Genomic DNA, 20564 nt, shown 5'->3' on the forward strand with positions numbered 1-20564 from the left:
AGGACCCAATGTGATATCATAGCATTAAGAGGACCGGCACAAGTCCCTTATTATCGAATCAGGAAAACCCATACTAGTCATGCAATATCATTAAATCAGGACCACACAGTGTCATAGTATCAGGAGATGTAATACTAGTCTTTCATGATCATAACACAGGAGAACTAAGCCTTAGTAGAACTGAAAACGGTTCTTCATATTAGGAGCACCGAGGAGCTTTTAAAAGAACCTCTTCTCCTCTGCGGTTCATGCTGACTCCCCAGAGGGCTGGGTTACACCCCCGCAGGAGGCTGGGGAGCCACATTGCCATGGCAGCAGCAGCTCACCTGAGGCGTCGCACAGGGGCAGGGTCCTGCCGATGTTGGGGAGGAGGTGGTCGATGTTGGGGACCGGCTGCTGGTCCCTTTGGTCCTCGGGTGTCTGTGGAACAAGAGCGAGTTCGTGTGTGAGTGAATGAATGTGTGTGTGTGTCTGTGTGTGAATGAATGCGTCTGTGTGAGTGTGAATGCATGTGTGTGTGTGTGTGCTTGTGTGTTTATGGATGGATGGTGGAAGCACTAAACCCAGTTTGATGTATGCCTCAGCATAGCAATTGCAACAGTTCCATCATAATGAAATTAACTTCCTGATTGTATAATGACATCCATCCTGAGGAATTAGTCTTTAGCCTAGATGTCACAATCCATTTTGGAACACAACACTTTATGGAAACTGGTAAATGTTACATTAAAGTGCATTTAGTCCATTGGTAAACAGGAACCTTTCTGTAATAACTGTTTAACTAATATATTTCGTCGTTTGTCTTTTGTTTTGAGTTCCTATACAGTTGCCATAGTTGAACTGTGGCATATTGCACATTTAAGTAGTATTGGTAGTCTGGAACTTGTCTTGGCTACTAAGGCTTGACCTAAACTAAGACTAAAGGTGAGGCGATTGCTACCTCTTCTTTATATTAAACAGACAAGAGGTCTTCATCAGCATGATTAGAAAGCAGGCATAAGGTTTGACATACACTGCATATACTTAGAACAATGAGCTTTATATATGCTTATAAATATCTTATAAAGTCAGTTATAAGACTGAAATATCTGGTATTAGGGCAATACTGCACCCTCACATAACATGTGCAAAGACTGAGATGTTCATGTAGCCTGGTCATCATGTTGGAATGAAAGAGACAGATGCCCACTATCTGTTGGATAGCTTTTCTTAAACATTGTTTCTACATTTGAACAACATTTTCAATGTCATTTCATCAATCAGTTTAACATTTTTTGTTGTACACATTTTTTGTATTTTATTTGATCAGAACTTGGTTCATGTTAGGCGCAAGTCCGCTGTGTAAACAATTAGGCTAGCTATCTCTTCTAACATATAGGATAAACAATAGGCCCTGACCTTATTATAAAAATACAAAGTAGACTATAAACTCACCACTAGGTTAGTTACAGGCTACTATGCTGTAAGAGCAGAGCCATACTTAAATTCCCCTGTAGTTCTCGTTCTGTCTTTTCACCCTCAACCTGTTCCCCGTTGCTGTAACTCCACCCCCCGCCCCTCACTTTGGGAACCACTGCACCGTTCCCCAACACGAGGCTTTCATGAGCCTCTTTATGAACACATCATGAAGACGTGGATGCAACTGATTAACGCATGGAGCCACTGACACCATTTTATGACTTGGAAATCAAATGAGGTAATAGGCAGTGCGTTTGAACAAGAGGCTCTCCCAAACAGCAGGAAGTACATATTTGACTTCATGTTCCCAGCACAGTGGACCAGGTCTCACCTTCTCATCCTTGTCCAGCTCATCACTGAAGAACCAGGTATGCTGTAGAGAGAGAGAGAGAGAGAAAGGAGAGGAGGGGGACATCAGTACGTCTTTCAAACTAATTTCTATAGAACTCGACGTGGCACTCTCGAGTATGGTTGTTATTCAGAGTCAGCAGGCACGCTCATCAAAAATGCTACGCCACCACCGACGGGAGAGGAAGTTCGAGAGAGGAAGTTCGATGGGTGAGTTACAGAGGGCAAAGACGGGTGACAGGCAGCGCAAGAAAAAGAGAGTGTAACAAAGATGGCAGTAAAAAAAAATAAAACATCAGAGACAGGGGAAAGAGTGAGTGACAAAGAAAAAAAAGAAATAAGAAATGAGAAATAAAACGTAGAGAAACACGGGCACCCGTGGTGTAAGTGGTGTAAACTGAGCTCGTGTGTGCTTACATGGAGGACGAGCGTCTCTATGATCTTGTAGCGGTCGGGCATGTGCGTGACCATGTCCGTCATGTTGTCCTCGGAGGTCCGCACCAGAGTGGGCCCGAACACCAGCGCCAAGTTCCTCGGCTCCATCTTCAGGAGGAAGAAGGGATGAAGAAAGAGCGTGGGTAGAAGAGAAGAGAAGCATAATTAATCAACTATAATAACTATCAACATTATACTATTAATACACTATATCTGACTATAAATTCAAATGGGGAGGATGGCAAGTCTCGTTTGCTCTAAGCTGTTTGCTATTGGAAAGTATTTGGATGAGTCATTAAAGGAGGGCATTCAAAAGAATGATTGCCTATGAATAACTATCACCACTATGCTATTAATAAACTATTATTAATAAGTCACTCTTGTGTTTAAACATTTCTTGTATTTCCAGGAGGATGAATTCAAATGACCTTTACGTGTTGAGTATAGGCAAGTCTAGTTTGCCCAAAGCTGTCATGCCACAGGAGTGTATTTGAAAGTGTCATTAAAGGAAGGAAACTGGGCGTGCACCGTTAACAGTGCAATTGTGCAGAGATCTGCATCATGTTTTTGTTCTCTGGTAGTAAGTCCTACATTTTAACCCCCTCCCCCCCCTCTCCTGGGACACCAAGCCTACTCATTATTCATTTTATATTGATCAACCTCTTATGGGTTGATGGACAGCTATTCAATCTAAATGTGATTGTATTCATTTGTGTCACATAGCACCCTTAATAAAAAGAAAGCATCATCTCCCAGTGCAGAACCCAAAGGCCCCTAATAGAAAGAACACAAGTCCCAATGCCCCAGTTGACCTTTCACCTATAATGTATGAATGCAGATGGACAGCTGTTCAATCTAAATGTGATTTTATTTACTTATGTCACATGGCACGCTAAGTTCACAATGCACCAGTTGACCTTTAACCTTCTCCAGGATAACCATGGATATTATGGGCTGACAGCATTGCTAGTGAGCAATGCTAGCCACCACAGCTACCACTGCAGAAGGGTCTGTATGCACACTATAATGTATGAATGCAGAGCGTCCGCACAAACCTTATTCTTCTCTGAATTATCCGCCACTGTCTTCAAGTGGCCAACCAGAAACTTCAGGGTGTGGTAGTAATGATCTGGTAGGTCATGGATCTGAGAAATAAAGGGAAGACAACATATAAATAAGTCAAGAAGGATTGGATGATAATGAAATAATGAAAGAGAGAAAACGTCAATAAATAGAAATATTAAAAGAGCATTTTAAAGAAAGGTTATTAGAGATTGTTGTGGATGCGCACCAGCTTGCGGATGGTCTTCAGTCTGTCCCCTGCCTCTTCCAGCCGGTTGGCGTCGATGAAGTCATTATACTTATCTGCAGACAGAGGGCGGTATAGAGTTATTTGCATGGAGCAATGCACCCCAACACCCAACCACAGAACATATACGCAAACAGGGGCGTGTCGTATATGCAAACTTAAACCAACAGAACAGAGAGACTCACCGTCGGTGAAGAGAGGTTCCGGAAGTTTCCTGAAGAAGGACTTGAGAAGACTGCTGATGACGTTCAGGTCCTGCCATTTCTGTGTGTGAAGAGGGGGATGGTGAGGGATGACAATCACTCACTCCTTACTTTCTGTATCTGTCCTCTATCGCTTCCTCTAGAGCCTTTTATTTTCTCATACCAGTCTAGGTTTCATACACCCACGCTATCATACTCACTCCCCCTGTAGTTTCCAAGAGCACTCTACCACAAACACACACACACACAATGCGCACACACACAGACACAAACACCACACACACACACACACACACACACACACACAACAACAACAGAAACATGTAAACAGATGTATGTGAATGCCCACCTCCTCAGCAGTGTTGATCTCCATGCCCTTGTTGAGTTGGTCCTGTAGTGAGGACACCATGGCGTTGTTCCCAGGTACCCTGTAGATGCCCGTGTAGTCCAGACCCATCGTCTCCACCAGGCTACAGCACACCTCCACTATCAAGGGCACAAACTGTAGACACACACGCGCACACACACACACAAGCACACATATACACACACACACAAAGAAACGTTCACAGACATACCCACAGAAAGCCACAAAGATTCACACACAAGCACACACACACCAGAAAAGCCACACACACAAACAAGCCGAGGTTATTCATCACCATAACAGACACAGTAGCCATTATACAGTGATCCACCCGCTCCCCAGCTGAAGCTACTGAAGTACCTTATTGTCGACACCAGGCTGGCAGTCCTCCAGCCGCACCGCAAACACCTTGGGCCCGGTCTTCTTGCCCTTCTTCATGATGTTGATCCCCCAGGGGGTCTTAGGGGGGCTACTCTCATCTGAGGAGGAAGGCGAGACGTTATTACCCCAAACTGACAGAAAGATGGGGCGCACTGCACCCCGAATCTGCTCCCTTAGCAATGATGTTGTGTCTAGAGAACATCACCACTCTAGCATATGTCAGGCGATACACCCCTCTACACCCAATAGGGCTTTTATGTTGAAATAAAAGGCCTCATTTTGATTACCTGTTTCTATTTGATGTTGCGACTCATAACACAGTGATGACAGTCAATTGTGGGTACTACAAAGGTTTTGTATTTTTTATTTAACGAATGTAGTAAGATTGTTACAAGTGAAAAACTCATACCGAAAACAGAACATATTATATATGTATTATAATTTATACAATCATGTGTATTCCTTCGCTGCATGAATCAGTCTCTGGAAAGTTTAAAGGGAGGTGTGTGACTCTGCAGCTGTGGGATCCTTTAAGTTCCTTTAAGTCTCCCCTGTAGTACTGTCTAGCCGCTACACTCACCTTTGCCGTCTGTTTTGGGGGAGCGGTTGGTCCCGGAAGTGTTCTCCGTCTTGGAAAGCAGGAAGGGAGGCATCATGCGATGGACCCGAGGCGAGGTGTCCGGCTTGCTGCCCGTCGGACTGCAGAGTGATTTGTACACATAAGAGATAAGTTCCTCATAGAGTGATGTCACATAAAGTTGTTTTGTAAAGTTTTCATTATTAGGCAAGCTCCTTTATCCAAAGCAACATATAAAATCATATAAAAGTTAAAATCTTAATAATACTAACACATTTGAACAATAACAACATAAACAACAACAATACTAATAATCTGTTTATAATCCGTTGTTTATTTGCTTTATTTGTTTTGACATTGTACTGTGGTAACCCACATATGTCAGTGACTGTTGGACAGTGCAGTTAAAGGGGTCCACAGAAGAAGCACTCACCTCTGTTTCCTGTAGTCGTTCAGTTTTTTATTGATGAGAGCCTGACGACAGAAACCCAAGTCCTGACAAACAGAGAGGAGAGGAGAGGAGAGGAGAGATAAGAGTCAGAGTGCTCCAGTTGTACAAGCAAACCCATACACACGCCATGACATGATCGCCAAATGTCACTACCACTGGTGACATTTCATTTCTTAATCTGATGCATTCAAATGAAGTCTTGCGTGACAGACCTGCAGAACTGGATTGTGCAGAAAACCCAGAGTCTCCTTACTCTATGTACTTTTCTGTTTTTATTTAATTACATTTTTTTCATTATGGCTATTCCCATGAACACAGCCTTGAGTCTGGTCCATTACTGTCTGTATATAGGTTCACATGTCCTCCATCTTCCCTTCATAAATATATCATCAGATGCATTATGCATCAGAAGTGTACTATAAATCTCACATAAGCCAAGTCATATCACATCAGACAACACACACACAATCTATTATTCAACACTCTTCATTACATAAGCGGCGTACGCACACTGTTATGGATTTATCTGCTGAAATACGCTTCCTTTGAAATATATATGGAACACCACTGACTCTGTCTGTCTGTCTTTGTGCCCAGGCTTTTGTATTTGACTGTTTGGCAGTTTTGGGATGAGTTGTGTTGCGTTGCGTGTTGAGTCGAGTTGTGTTGTGTTGCGTTGCGTTGATGTGTTGCTGTCGGAACATTTATGGTCTTCAGCCTTTATTTCTCTATCTTAACCCTGTGGCTATTTCGTGGGTATGAGTATGAATCTACCTCAGAGTCTGAGAGTGTTTTGTAGTGCCTACATCCCACAATAGTTCTAAATCTGTAGTGTGTTGTCTATTCTGTGGTAGGTTGTGTCCGAACCTAAACCAGACTTCTTTCCTGTCTGACCTACGTGGCCTCCCCGGTGTTGTGTCTTTGTCCCATTCCTGTTGTTTTTTTTTGTCTGTCACAGTCTTTGTCCAGACTGTGTTGTGCCTGAACTCTGACAGTTGACCCTTGACCCCCCCCCCCCGGCCCTTGAACCTCTACTGACCTCGCTGTCAGTCTTGCTGTTCTCCCGGATGACCCTGATCCAGCCCAGCATGTCCTCGCGGTCCTCGGCCTGCAGCAGGTACTCGCAGAAGTCCTGCGTGGTCAGCCGCAGCGTGTGCTTACGCTTCGTTTCGCTGTAGGCAATGTCGATCAGGCAGCCGCGGATGCTGATTGGCTGCTCGTCCTCGCCGTGGGCGGGGCCGTGGCCTCCCGCACCGGCGCCGTGAAGTACCGCCTCCCGCTTGTCCTTGTAGAGGAAGAGCGAATGGGAGCGCAGCACGGAGAAGACGCGTTTCCATGGACGCATGCCGCCACCCACTTTCTGTAGAGCATACACACCACAAAACGCCATGATTGGTGGACAGAATGATTGACAGAACAGAACACTAATTATACTATTTTATATAGGACTCTTTAACTGGGATAGCATGAGATGAAGAGACCGAGATAGATTTAAAACCCCACTGAAGATAAAGACAGTTAGGATGTGGGTGTAAGTGTCTATACAGGTTGTGTGTCTGCGCATGTCAGTCAGTGTGTTTGTGTGCTCATATCTATGCTAATAAAGGGATCATTGAATGGGTTTGGTCCAGCAATAAGCAAGGCATCCAGTCATGACGCCAAAGAAAGCAATAGGCAGTGGATGAAAAACTGCCAGAAAGGTGGGGAAAGGTGAATAATGTTTGTTTTTATCAGACAGCAAGCAGTCAGGCAGGTGATTGTGTGTGTGCCTGTCTGTCTCTGTGTGTGTGTGTGTCTTTGTGTGTGTGTGTGTGTGTGTTAGTGAGTGTATGTGTGTGAGTGAGTGTGGATGTTTGTGTTTGAGTGTGTATGTGTGTTTGTGTCTGTATTTGTGAGTCCATGAGATGACAGCTGATAAACAGATTGGTGCGGTGGGCTTCTCACCTTGCCCTTCTCCGTGAGGATCTGCTTGTAGTGGAGCCAGCCATCCTTGCGCACGTCCGTCAGCGTGATGCTGCCCAGCTCCGAGGTGGAGTGCCGCTTGGAGCGTGCCTCCTCTGCTGCCCGCAAGCTCTCCAGCGACTGGCCACAAACATATGCATGCACATGCACACTCATTCACTGATCTCACTAGCAAAATAACTTGCATTGCATGTAACAGAGCCTCCATTTTGGATCAAGTTGCCATTTTGGATCTCAGTTACAAAGGAACCCCCCACTTACAGCTCCATAAAAGATAAAGTATGTTTTTGAGTACACATTTCACATTAATACCTCAGTAGAGTGTATATTAAATATACTGTAGAAATATTTATATATTCATCTTTATACAAACATAGAATTATTTTCTGAAACATTTCTGCATCTATGTAATTAAGCATTAGCTCCTGTGGAGACACCAACTATTATACTAATGTATATTTAGAAGCATATTTCAACCTGAATGATCAAAGGAGACATTACTCACCCCATCGGTGAAGAAGCTCTTGACTCTCTTGGGCAGCCGCCTACAAACACAGTATTGAAGTAGAATTAGTCAGTAGCCTTGGCATGTTGGCCATGCCTATTGGTAAGATGTCCTTTGTGTCATGTGGGAGTAGCTTGCCGTGTGCTGATTTCCTAATTCGTTGTTTACTGTTCACTGTTTCCACAGTATATGCATTGTACTGGCGAGGCAATGCCGTCATATAACTATGTGGAATTGTTGTGGATACCTTCATGCTGCAAATAGTTCATAAATGACTCATGTCCACTGCCAGAGGGTTTAGTCACTACTGCTACAAAACCTTCATGACAGGTTTCAGTTCATGATTGCATTCTCTACTCCGCCTGTCACAAACACATGCTAACACTAACACCTTGCTTTACTGTTGATGTCTAAGGGCGAGGCTGTGGCATTTGTAACAAAACCGCCATGTCCACACACCACTCATTACACACACACACACACACACACACACACACACACACATATAGACACACGCACAGACACACACACACACACACACACACAGACAGCCTTGCCACTACCCAGGACACTCACGAGAAGACGCGGCTCTCCTCCCTGAAGGTGTTGAGACCCTCGTCACATGACTTGGAGCGCTCGGTGGTGATGGCCAACAGGTAGGAAGAGCGACGGCTGTTCTTGGCATTGCCTGCTGGGAGAAACGAGGGAGAATAAGAGCATGGCTAAGGCCGTGAGACTGTGAAAGTGAGAGGTGCTTTTCGTTGAGGAAATGAGAGGACTTCGAAAAGGGAAGACAACACATCTTGCAGAACCAAAGGGAAACAGTGTTATTCACTGATTGCTCAAGCAATCAATACGAACAACACAAAAGCATGGACACACTGACTGAACAGGGTGCAGACAAGTACGAGTGAGACAAAAATGCCTGCAAGGAAGGAGGAGAGACAGACAGAGAGAAAGAGGAGAGGGGGGGGTTGCATGAAAAAAAGAGGAGAGAATTTGCACACACAGACCAAAGGAGCTAAAGCGGGGTGAAAGGGCACGTTTGTCTTCCACTACTGATCCCCGTCAGTGTCTGTCTATTTCTCTGTTCTGGGATCTGACAGCAGACACTGGACAAGTCCTCAAGGTCTGACTGAAATACATGCCTGAAATCCAAAACTCTAACACGGAACAGAGGGTTCTGGCCAGCTAAATATACCTTCCTCAGAATGAACGAGGAGCAACACCATGATTCTCAGTCTTTGATTTTATAACCCGGGTTCGGAGACTCCCTCAGTTTGCCAAGATTGGATTTTTCCGGCAGTTCGGCTCAGTTAACTGTCTGTTTTACAAACTTTTATAGGTCCCTCACTTCAAATGTCTGTGTGCACTCTTAACAGAAATAAAAAATTGCAGAATGCTGCAGGAAACATCAAGCGCACAAAAACAGGACTATGCTTAAGATGAAATACACAGGAGACTGGAAAAATACTGGAGACGTGGGACCAAAACAGAAATCTGTAATCAACTCCAGACAGACAGGGGAATGATGTCTGTGTGAGACCGATGGCAGTCTGGAGTGAGTGAGACATGCGAGAAAAAGACAAGGGATGTGAGAAACAAACAAGAAGACATCTGAGATTTGGATTAAGAATGAGATTAAAGGTGAAAGACTCACAGAGATGGAGCAAATCGGCATTACATTTACATTGGGTTGGAAGAGTGGGCTAGACTGTGATGAAATGGCTTAGACCAGGCTTGAATAGTGATTGATGAGAGGGACTATGAGGCAAGGGACTGAATAAGATCTGCTTGTGTTTGAACTGGGGTTAGCTGGGGTTTTATAGTCTCTACAGGCAGGTCTTGCCACATGGCAGCCGTCATGGCAACACCTCCAGGCAGCTCTGGATAAACAAGTTCAGGCTCCTATCTAAACGAATGGGGGGAGACTCATAACTCCACATAGAATGGTCAAACAGACCTGAAAAGTACCTAGCTGGAAGTTTAAGTGGGAGTTTAAATCGGACATTAACAGCATAAACAAAGATTCGATAGTCACTAAAATAAGGCTTAAAACCCTGTATTTTTCTGGTTGATTTGATGACTGCGCATGCGCCTGAATCCGCTGCGCAGCTACCGCTACAACAACAACCGTGGAAATAAACAGAGGGTTCAGGTAAGGACGAAACATCAGTTACCCCTTTTCTGTCAATTTCTCTTTACAGTACAGGGTAGGGCTTCCAGTTACAGATCATCCATCTTTCGTGTTACAGACTCCCCCATTCATTCCTCCCTCGATGATTTATCTCCTCCCTTATAACGTCTCTCTAAGGGGCTAGTTAAAGTGTCTCTATCAGGGTGAGGCCACTTGCAGCATATGTCTGAATGGAAGTGATTACTGGGACCTCGGCTGAAGTTGAGTGAGGATGGAGTCATAAAGTGGGATTAGAGGAGAGATTAAGACCCAGTGGTTGGCTGGGCGTTCACGGGACCCGGCTGTGTGAGGTGAGGCAAGAGAGCTAAGTGTTTGGTAATCAGTTCTAAGGCTGCGTCGGGGTTATGAGAGGTGACGATGGGTTGAGTAGGGGTATGTTGGTGTAACTCAGTCTGGATTAACCAATGGTAGTGGCAGAAGTACCTCACATGCTTTGAAAGGACGAAACCCAGATCACTTGAGGGTAACAGGCATGGTCATAGGGAAACCATGGAAACTACACACAGATAGGAATGTAAACCAGACAAAGACCCTAGACTGTGCAGGAAGTGACATGGTCTTGTTTAGATTGGGTGTGACTGAACTCACTCACTGACTGAGGTTTGTATTGACTACTGTCATATGATTAGGGTTTTGGTGAGGTGATATTAAAGATGGTGTGTTGTGTGGATGACTGTGTACAAAACAAGATAAAAGAAATGAGTGATACGGATCACTCATCAGGTGAAGGATGGAAAAGGAGGAGGGGGTGATTATTTGTTGGAAGATGAGGATGAAGAGCAGGAGGATGATGAAGAGGAGGAGGAGGAGGAGGAGGCCACTCACTGCATTCGGAGGAGAAGAGCTGGGTGAGGGGGAAGGTGAGGGGGGGAGAAAGGGGGCTGGTGGAAGTGGGGGCGGGCGCAGGTGCGGGTGCGGGCGCGAGCGCGGGCACCGCTGGGGGGCACAGACTGCTGGACACCACGGAGGACGCGGGCACGTGGCGGGCACACAGGTCAACACTGGGACTGGTGGGCTCGTCTGTGAGGTCAGGGGTTAAAGGTGAGGGGTGGGGGGGAGAGAGGAGGAGATCAGGGGGTTAGGAGGGAGGCAGAGAGGGAGGAAGGGAGGGAGAACTGTAAGGTACTGGCAGGTAGTTAGGATGTTAAGTTTGTATTATTCAAGGCAGGAGCACACAAGCAAAAAACCACATGCTATCATGATAGTGTTGATGTCCAATAGCATTTATAAATGCAGAGCACTGATTCCTTACTGATACCAATTACTTCGGGAGGAGGCTGAGGCCACTGACCTATGCCCTCTTCAAAGATGGATGCCAAAGAGTCCAGGTCTTTACCAATTAATCTGTACATTATTAGCCCTCAATGAGGGTTTTGACTGCATGCAACTGTAGAGTAATGGCACTGACCTACAAAGGGAATGGATGAGTCCGGCTCTTTATCTGTAAGTATCTCATGGACCTCTGAGTTATTAGTTCTCACTGGGGCTGAGTTGTTTATATGGGCATAAAAACTGACCTGATTTGTATTTGAGGGTTGTGTCTGTATTGGTATGGTAGGGTAGAGTGAGACTGAGACACATAGGCACTGACCTATGAAATGTATGACTTTATTAGTCCTCACTGGGCCAACTGGGCCTGTACAAACTGACCTGATTTGAAGCGTACTTGAGGGCTGTAATTGTGTGTAGCAGAGCAGAGTTAGGCGGAGGGCACTGACCTATGAAGGGGATGGATGCCAGGGAGTCCGGCTCCGCAGGCTGGGGTGCCACTCTCCCGTTGGGTCGGCGCTGGGGCTCGGCCCGGCCCGGCAGCGCCAGGGAGGTGGCGGTCAGGGAGTCCGCCGTGTCCACGGGCAGGGCGTAGTACGTGTGCCGCATGGCCTGGGCGTTCCGCCGTCCTGCAGGTGGCTTCTGCCTCAACACCACTTCCTGGGTCTGCAGCGCTGGCGACTGCGCTTGCGTCTGCGTGACCGTCTGCGCCACGACGGTCTCCTCCACCTGCCCCGAGCTGCCGGAGCCCTTCCGGCCGGCGGACTCCTGGGAGTCGGTGGTAGTGGAGGGCGAGGGGGTGGAGGGGTCGGCCTCGGGGGGCTGGTTTTGGGGGTGGGGGTCCAGTTGAGGTGCGGGCCCGTATAAGAGGGGTCGCGGAAGGAGTGGGACTGCTGCATGAGGTGGCCCGCCTTTCGGCAAAATGATGGGCTGTAGCTACGGTAACCGACTGTCTGGTCGTCCACCGTCTGCGCAGCCGGGAGGCGTCTGGCCTGCGCCAGCTTCTGCTGCTGCTGCTGCTGCTGCTGCTGCTGCTGCTGCTGTTGTTGGTGGTGGTGGTGGTGATGCGCTTGGCCGGTTCGGCCTGGAGGCGGGACCGTGGCAGCAATTGCCGTCCTGTGACTGGCTGGCCCAGTCCTGTCGCTGGCCCTCATTGGCTGGCTGTGGTGAGGCCAGGGGGGCCTCTCGTAGCGCGGTGAGACGAGGGCGGAGGCCTGCTCGAGCGTCTCCAGCGAGCGCTCGTAGGCGTGGTCATACGTCTCGTACGCCGCCAGCAGGTTCTCGGAACACGAGCGGCTCGTCGGCCCCCCCGTGCCCCAGCCGCCCAGCCAGAACGAGTCCTGCCCCTGCCCCCCTCCACCGCCCCCCAGCGCCGCCCCATAATGCAACAGCAGCGTGTCCTGAGAGGCGCTGTGCGGCCACGCACCGCCCATCCGGTGGTGGTGGTGATTGCCCATTGACAGGCCGAGCTCGGCCAGCCGGTCCTGCGAGATGCTGCGCTGGCGCGGCGAGACGGGCATCCCCGGGCGCTCTGCGGTGGCGGCACCCGCTTGGCTGTAGTACCAGTCAGAGAGGGCACGGTGGCACATCTCGCTGCGCGCCCCTGGCAGGCTGCCCTTGCGCTTGGGCGGCAGCGAGGCCGAGGCGATGGCCGCGTTGTGGTTGGCGAAGTGGAAGTCCAGTGGGCTAATGGCAATGCTTGCCGACGAGGAAGAGCGCCCGCGCGGGTGGCCCTGGGGGGGAAGCTGCGGTGGCACTTGGTGGTGCCGCGTGGCGCCCACCGAAGTGGGGGTAGTGTCCTCGGCACGGTAGCCCCCATCTCCTCCTGCGCCTGAGGGTGGGGGCATCCCCATGCGGTTGTCCAGGGGGGAGCCCAGCGGGTTGGCGCCGGGGCAGCAGTTGAGGTTGTCCACCTGGCTGTGGTTCTGACCCGCCTGCGGGGCGTGGTTGGGGTGGGCCTGAAGGCCCGCTGCCGAGGGCTTGCGGCCAGGGTAGCAAATGGGAGGAGGTTCCGGAAGGTTCTCTGCTCCGCCTGTGTAGGGCTCGTTCCCCCTCAGGTATGCATCCTGAGAGTACGCCTGTGACAGAGGGACAGGACGAGTTACAGGGGCCTGCTGGGATGGCAGAGTGGGAAAAGTAAGTCAGGGGAAAAGAAGGAAATAGAATTCTGTGGTGTGCCTGTGTATGTATGCGTGTATGTGTGTGTGTGTGTGTATGTGTGTGTGTGTGTGTGTGTGTGTGTGTGTGTGTGTGTGTGTGTAAATACATATATTTTTCTCTGAATGTGATAAATTGGTCTTTGTGTCAGTGTTTATACAGAAAACCTGGTTAAATCAGCGTTTATTGCATTGTAAGTGTTAAGGGTTAAAAGTCTTCTGACACTTTATATTGGTTGTCAGTTTTTTAGTTAATATGATCAAGCCATCTTTTAAATTATAATACCAATTATTACATTTCTGAAAACAGTATCCTTGCTTTATTTTAAGCTGTATAAACAACGTTTGAAACCAGTTTTAGTCCTTAAGGTTGCTATAGGTCAAGATAATAACAGGTGCCTTTATGCATTTATAATGAATTATTCATGTTTAGGTTAGTGGAACACTGTCGTTAACTAATAGAGTAGCGCACCATTGATATTAATTAATTACATGAATAATCAATGTGAGTTAAATTACCAATGTGAGATGTCCCTGCAGACCAGTGTGTGTTGTGTCCTAGATGAGTCGTGCGTGTGTGTTTGTGGGTGTGTTTTAGGTGTTTGTGTGTGTGTGGGTGTGTTTGTGTGTTTGTGTGTTTGTGTGTGTGTGTGAGTGTGGGTGTGTTTGTGTGTTTGTGTGTGTGTGGGTGTGTGTCTGCTACTGCGAGGGAGAGAAGAGGAGAGGAGAGGAGGAAGAACAGCAGAAAGATAATACTCACACTTACCAACTGCAACACATCCTCATTTTTGGGCATGATGGAGAGTTCCAGCACACTGTCACTGCAGAGAGGAGAGGAGAGATGGAGAGAGGAGAGGAGAGGAGAGAGGAGAGGAGGAGAGGAGAAAGGAGAGGAGAGGAGAGGAGGAGAAGAGAAGAGATAGGAGAGGAGAGGAGAGGAAAGAAGAGAAGAGAAGAGAAGAGAAGAAGAGAAGAGAAGAGGAGCGGAGAGGAGAGAAGAGGAGAGGAAAGAAGAGAAGAGAAGAGGAGTGAGGAGAGGAGGAAAGGAGAGGAGAGGAAAGAAGAGAAGAGAAGAGAGGAGGAGAGAGGACAGAAGAGGAGAATGACAGGATGATGACAGGATGATGACACCAATGCCCACGCGTAAACAGTGAGAGGAGAGAGAGTGGGTTTTATATGAACGGACTTAATGGCTCTACATTTTGCATTTTGAACACTCCATCTTTAACAATAATAATTGCTCATACTCTTTTATATATATGTATATGAAATCTACACGACAATATCTAGGAGTTGCTGTTGCGGTGGATTTAGTCACCATGCAAATTGATGGCTGTCAAATTGACGGCCTCTACAGTGTAATTACGGCTAATTTGAATTCATCTCGCTTCACATTGTTGCTTTATGAGTGGGCTTTACTATCTGTCCATAAAGCACTCCTGGTCAGGATGGAGCTTATTTAGACTCTGTGTCACACAAACGTCATAGCACTCTATGTTACATTTCATTAGCAGATAGTAACATTCTAGTAATAGTATAGTATATAGTTTTATAGGAAATCTACAGGTCAATATCCAAGACTGACTGACTGACTATATTGTGATGAAGAGAAAGGTATTAACAAAATCTGCATTTATCTCTTTACACATCATTTGCTTTAAGGCTGCTGTATGAGTGTGTGTGAGGCGGGGGTCGTAGGTCACACTCACCTGTTCTGGATGAGTGCAATCACCTGAGAGTAGGTCTTCCCCAGCACACTCTCCCCATTTACCTTCACCAGTCTGTCCCCTGCACACACACACACACACACACACACACACACACACACACAACACACACACACACACACACACACACACACACACACACGCACACAAATATACAGAGAGGGATGTATGATTTTCTTTTCCAACGTTTTTGTATGAATAGCATGAGTAATATTGCTGTTTACTTCATTATTTTTGGTACTTCGTGGTAATTTTCCATTAGCGCGTAGTTCAGTACCTGTGCAGAGTCCAGCCTGGTGCGCTGGTCCCTTGTCTCTCACACTCTTCACAAAGATGGTGTCCATCGGCTCCAGACGACCGCGCTGGCACCCTGAAGACACACACATTACAAATATACACATGCAATAAACACATACGTAACTGTAAGAAATACAAATAATTAAAAAACAGATCACAAAAGACAGACTCACCTTTTCCGTTACCATTCTCCTCATCCTGCAAAAAAAAGCAGAACAGACCATTTTAAAATGTGCTCAATTTGTTAGAGGAGTAATGACAATATATCCCCACTAGGGGGAGACACCACCCACCCCACATACTCTGGGGATGACGTTGCAAACATGTTCAATTGAGCAGTCAAACAACAGACATTTGTTCTGTCAGTTCAAGGCACTGACATTGGTAATACACACAGCAATTTCAAGGATGACTTCAAGCTGTGAGAGTTTAAGGTTTCAGTTATTTACAGGGGAGCGCTGACATGCAGAGCTCGCTTTCTCTGTCATCACACCATCAATACACATCACCAAACACACACACCGAGTCTGATAGGCACAAACACAATGTCAAAACACCATCCCTACACACAGACACACAGACACACATACAGACGGACATACACACCTACACACAGACACACACACACACACACACACACACTGAGCTGAGTGAGCAGTTTGGGTGGGCAGGCTGCAGTCAGGCTTTGTGCTTCGCTGACTGCGCTCATTCCAGACACACGCAGACAAAGACCAGGGGTTTAAGGGAAGAGAAAGGCGGGACGTCCGCACCTCTATACACACACACACACACACACACACACACACACACACACACGTCCCTGACAGCTCTTGGTCTCTCTTCTCCGACCTGCCACTAGGTCTGGCGTCAGAGGATGCTAATACTTAACCTGTTTGAGAGTTTAGGATTAGGGCTGAAAGGTCAAAATGGAAGGGTTATTGTTAGGGTCTGGTGGTGGTATCTGAACCTATGACAGCTTCCTCTCCCCCAACTGTTCCATTAATCCTCTGACCTGCTCAGTGGTCACATGACCCATGGAAAGATTTAGCCCCTCTTCCCTCTGGGTTGGGTTCAAAGGTTACCAGATTATTGTTCCAATGGTACACATGGTCTTATGGATAGAGGACATCTACAGAGGTGGCTTTACATATTGGTGTCCTGTGTGTGTGTGTGTGTTTATATGCGTCTGTCTTTGTGTGTGTGTGTGTGTGTGTGTGTGTGTGTGTTTCTGCATGAATCTATGGCATGTATGTGGTTTGGTAAATGCCTTGGCCTTAAATCCTAATCCCCACACGGTCACGGCTCCCTGTCTTGGCCTGAGACCTAGAAGGAGGACAGTTTGCTCCTGCTTCTCCCGCACCGTGAGCCACTGGCATTGCTAGGCAACCACACCGCCGATGACAACTGTCTCGCTGACCCTTGACTTCAGCCCTGACTTCTTTAAAACTGCAGGCTGAAGAGATTTAAGGTCAACCAATCATCTCAAACCATCCTACCCATGCAGCCAATCAGGTGCTTTGAGCCGCCCAGTTAGACGTGAATATGAAGTCTTGCAGGTGACCAGGTTGTTGGGAACAGATTCACGCTCAGGAAGCAGAAGCAGAAGCCCCACTCGCAGTTGTTCCTCTCATCTCATGAGTCAGTTTCATCAGTTTAACCTCCTAGTTCATGTATTGTAGTATTAGCAAATTACATTGTACAATTTTTGCCTTTCCTCCATGACTTCCCTTATCCCCCATCACAGCATGATGTTAGTCAGATATAAGCTGGTGTGTTATGAGTGGATTAGGTCCGTGGTTTAGCCCTACCTGTGGACAGGTAAGAGAAGGCAGTCAGGGTGGAGTCCAGTCTTACCTTGAAGGTGGTGTGGAGTGCCGACTCGGGCGGGTAGACGATGAAGTGGCGCAGCGTGAAGCCGAAGCCCTGTGAATTCTTCTGCAGCACCACAGTTCGCGGGCCCTGGCAGGCCACGCCCTCTCCCGACAGTGGCCGAGCCCTCTCATTGGCTGATGGAATACCATCTTTCCGCCCTTTAGCCTATGAAACGACATATGAGAGATACGATTACACATGGAAAAACACTGGTGGCACCAAAGACCAGTGACAAAAAAAAATCAAAATAAATAAAAATCATTAAAGAACGAAACACCCTCAACGGCTGTTGAATGGTTTCTAAGGTGATGGTGACGAGGAGCTACTCAACTGCATAGAGCTGCATTCTGTTGAAGGAGATGAGTCTCATGCTAAAAATTCTCCCGGAGCTAAACTCTTCAACGCACGCCCGATCGAAGCTCGACAGAACTAAACACTCGCTCTTTTCCTCCCTGCACTTTTAATAGATGGGGCATCGGAATCGAGGGAGGGGTGATTTCAAGAACACAATACTACCCCCTCCCTCTTTCCAATGGACCCCCCTCCCCCCCTCCTGAAAAGGTGTATGGAATGTGTGAGTATCTTCCTCTTTTTCTCTCAGGAATGTCTATTTTAAACGGCAGTGGCATAATGAGAACCTCGTCCAAGCTCCTCTAACAATGGCAGTGGGCAAAAATAAACACAGCAGTTCCTGGTGGTGAGCAACAGGAGTGTAAGGAGTATAATCACAGAGACACACACACACACACACACACACACACACTCCCTCCACACGCACTGTTTACGTGGAAAGAGGTCATTTTGGTCAAGCAGTTGGCCCGAGACGGTGAGAAAGTGAGACTGGAGTGAAGTTTTCTGGGTTTTTTTTTTTTTTTTTTGCTCACTCAAGTTTTCCCGCTTGGCTCACAATGGAGAGCAGGAAAAACAGCATTACCGCAGGAGTTCTGTGAAAGTGTGGATTATAGGCAAATGAGTAACCATGGCAACGTTTGTCCCGAAACGCCAGTCTGCCATAGGTTGGGTGGATGGTCATTTATGCCAGGATCAGTGGCAGATGCTGGCATGGCTGACTATTGTAACAGATGCTGTGCCCCCACCCAACCCGCAACAAGCCTCCAACCTCCCGATTCAGCCCTCTTCCTCTTCCTGGTCTCCTCAACTTTCCCTGCCCCCCACCCCCCGACTGTGCTCCCCACACCTCTAGGCCTTACCGGAAAACAACAGGAAGTTGGTAGCTTCCAGACAGGAAGTGCGGTACCTCCCCTCGCTGGGTGTTCGGGGAATCCTTCGCTTCACTAAAAATACCCCTCTGGTTCATAAAAGAAGGTGGGGTCTCTTTCTTTCTCTCTCTCTCTCTCTCTCTCTCTCTCTCAATCTCTCTCTCTCTCTCTCTCTCTCTCTCTCTCTCTCTGTCTGCATTCAGACGTTTTTTTCTCCCGACGAAACACTTCCCAGAAATTTCACAGTTTCATCCCATCACTTCCACTCGGCTCTACCCCCCTCAGTCTCCCGCTCCCTATGTCTCAACAGTTCCTGGTCCAGATTCTCTGAAGTAGGCTATGTCATGGAGGCCTTGGGTTCCATCTGTTCATATAGGTCTCTCTTCCTGCCAGCCATACCACTTACATAAACAGACGTATGACCTTTAACATACCTAAAGGGTAGAGCGAACGAAAAGAGAAGCAGTGAGAGAGAGAGAGAGAGAGAGAGAGAGAGAAAGAGAGAGAGAGAGCGAGAGAGAGAGAGAGAGAGAGAGGGAAGAAGAGGAGTAGGAAGTCTGTCTGGTTACGGAGACAGACTGCAGACTGACAATGGATGACACACACACGGAAGAATGACTGGTGTGGAAACAGCCTCAGAAAGAGGGGAAATGAAAGAGTGCAGACATGAATGACTGACAGAGAGAGAGAGAGATAGAGAGAGAGAGAGAGAGAGAGAGAGAGAGAAAGAGAGAGAGGGAGAGACAAACAGTAGAACAGTAGAAACAAACAGACAGAGAAGAAAGGGAGGAGCATGTGTAAGCATCACTGTTGTTCCAGAAACACAGTTCTGCTCTGCACTCCTGCACTGGGAATGTCACACCAGGCTGGGAGTAAACACACACAGCTGTACGCAAGATTCCAGTCCACTCACACACACATACACACTATAGTGGCACAATCGCACAATATAGTAAAGCCCACAAACTCACTCTCACACCAACACACACACACACACACACACACACACAGACCTCACTGGGGACGATGTTCTTTTAAATGGAAGAGAGTAGCAGCAGTCCAGTCCAAATCAGGGCAGAATTCCTGCCTGCTGAGCTCCTACAATCAAATCAGCGCTACGCTAGTTAGCCAGCTGTGAGCTCTCTGCTAGGTGGGGGTGGGCCGGGGGCTTCAGCAGTGATGTCACCTCACCGGTAGTCACATTATACTCACTCTCTGTGTGTGTGTGTATAAGTGTCTGTATGTGGAATGTGTGTGTATATGTGTGTGTTATAGGTCACATTTTCGCCCCTGGCTAAACTTTATAGCTTGAGGCTAACCCAACTGTGTTGTTTTCCAAGCATGCCGTCTCTTGGTCTGTCCATCAGAAATATTGGCCTATCACACTGGTTAAAGCTGGAATGTGGCATAACGTGGTCCAATGAAACATCCTCACATGCTTGACTGAGGGATCCTACTGAAGCCAGAATGTTGGGTTGGGTTAGAGGGTTGGAGTTACTGTGATTTATTTCATAACAATACACGGATGATTAGAACATGATGCTGAAGAACACGACCACTTTTCACACAAAAACACACACACACACACACACACACACACACACACACACACACACACACACACACTCAACCACACACACACACACACACACACACACACTCAACCACACACACACTCAACCACACACACACACACACACACACACACACACTCAACCACACACACACACACTCAACCACACACACACTCAACCACACACACACTCAACCACACACACTCACACACACACACACACACACACACACACACACACACACACACACACACTC

The 20564-nt window shown here is 47.4% G+C and overlaps 1 protein-coding gene across 1 annotated transcript in view; it reads right to left on the bottom strand.

Annotated features, from left to right (window-relative positions):
- The window catches only part of arhgap23b (Rho GTPase activating protein 23b), a 30188-nt gene that overhangs the window by 3249 nt on the left and 6375 nt on the right, over positions 1-20564 (bottom strand). Inside the window, 22 exon segments of the mRNA XM_031561249.2 lie at positions 327-420; positions 1790-1831; positions 2224-2349; positions 3297-3386; positions 3533-3606; positions 3736-3814; positions 4103-4255; positions 4481-4599; positions 5082-5200; positions 5512-5573; positions 6569-6889; positions 7474-7611; positions 7997-8036; positions 8573-8684; positions 11019-11213; positions 11912-12119; positions 12122-13540; positions 14385-14439; positions 15328-15406; positions 15623-15715; positions 15816-15840; positions 17497-17679. Coding sequence (XP_031417109.2) covers positions 327-420; positions 1790-1831; positions 2224-2349; positions 3297-3386; positions 3533-3606; positions 3736-3814; positions 4103-4255; positions 4481-4599; positions 5082-5200; positions 5512-5573; positions 6569-6889; positions 7474-7611; positions 7997-8036; positions 8573-8684; positions 11019-11213; positions 11912-12119; positions 12122-13540; positions 14385-14439; positions 15328-15406; positions 15623-15715; positions 15816-15840; positions 17497-17679 — 3826 coding nt within the window.

Source organism: Clupea harengus, chromosome 23, assembly GCF_900700415.2.
Source record: "Clupea harengus chromosome 23, Ch_v2.0.2, whole genome shotgun sequence".
Classification (NCBI taxonomy): domain Eukaryota; kingdom Metazoa; phylum Chordata; class Actinopteri; order Clupeiformes; family Clupeidae; genus Clupea; species Clupea harengus.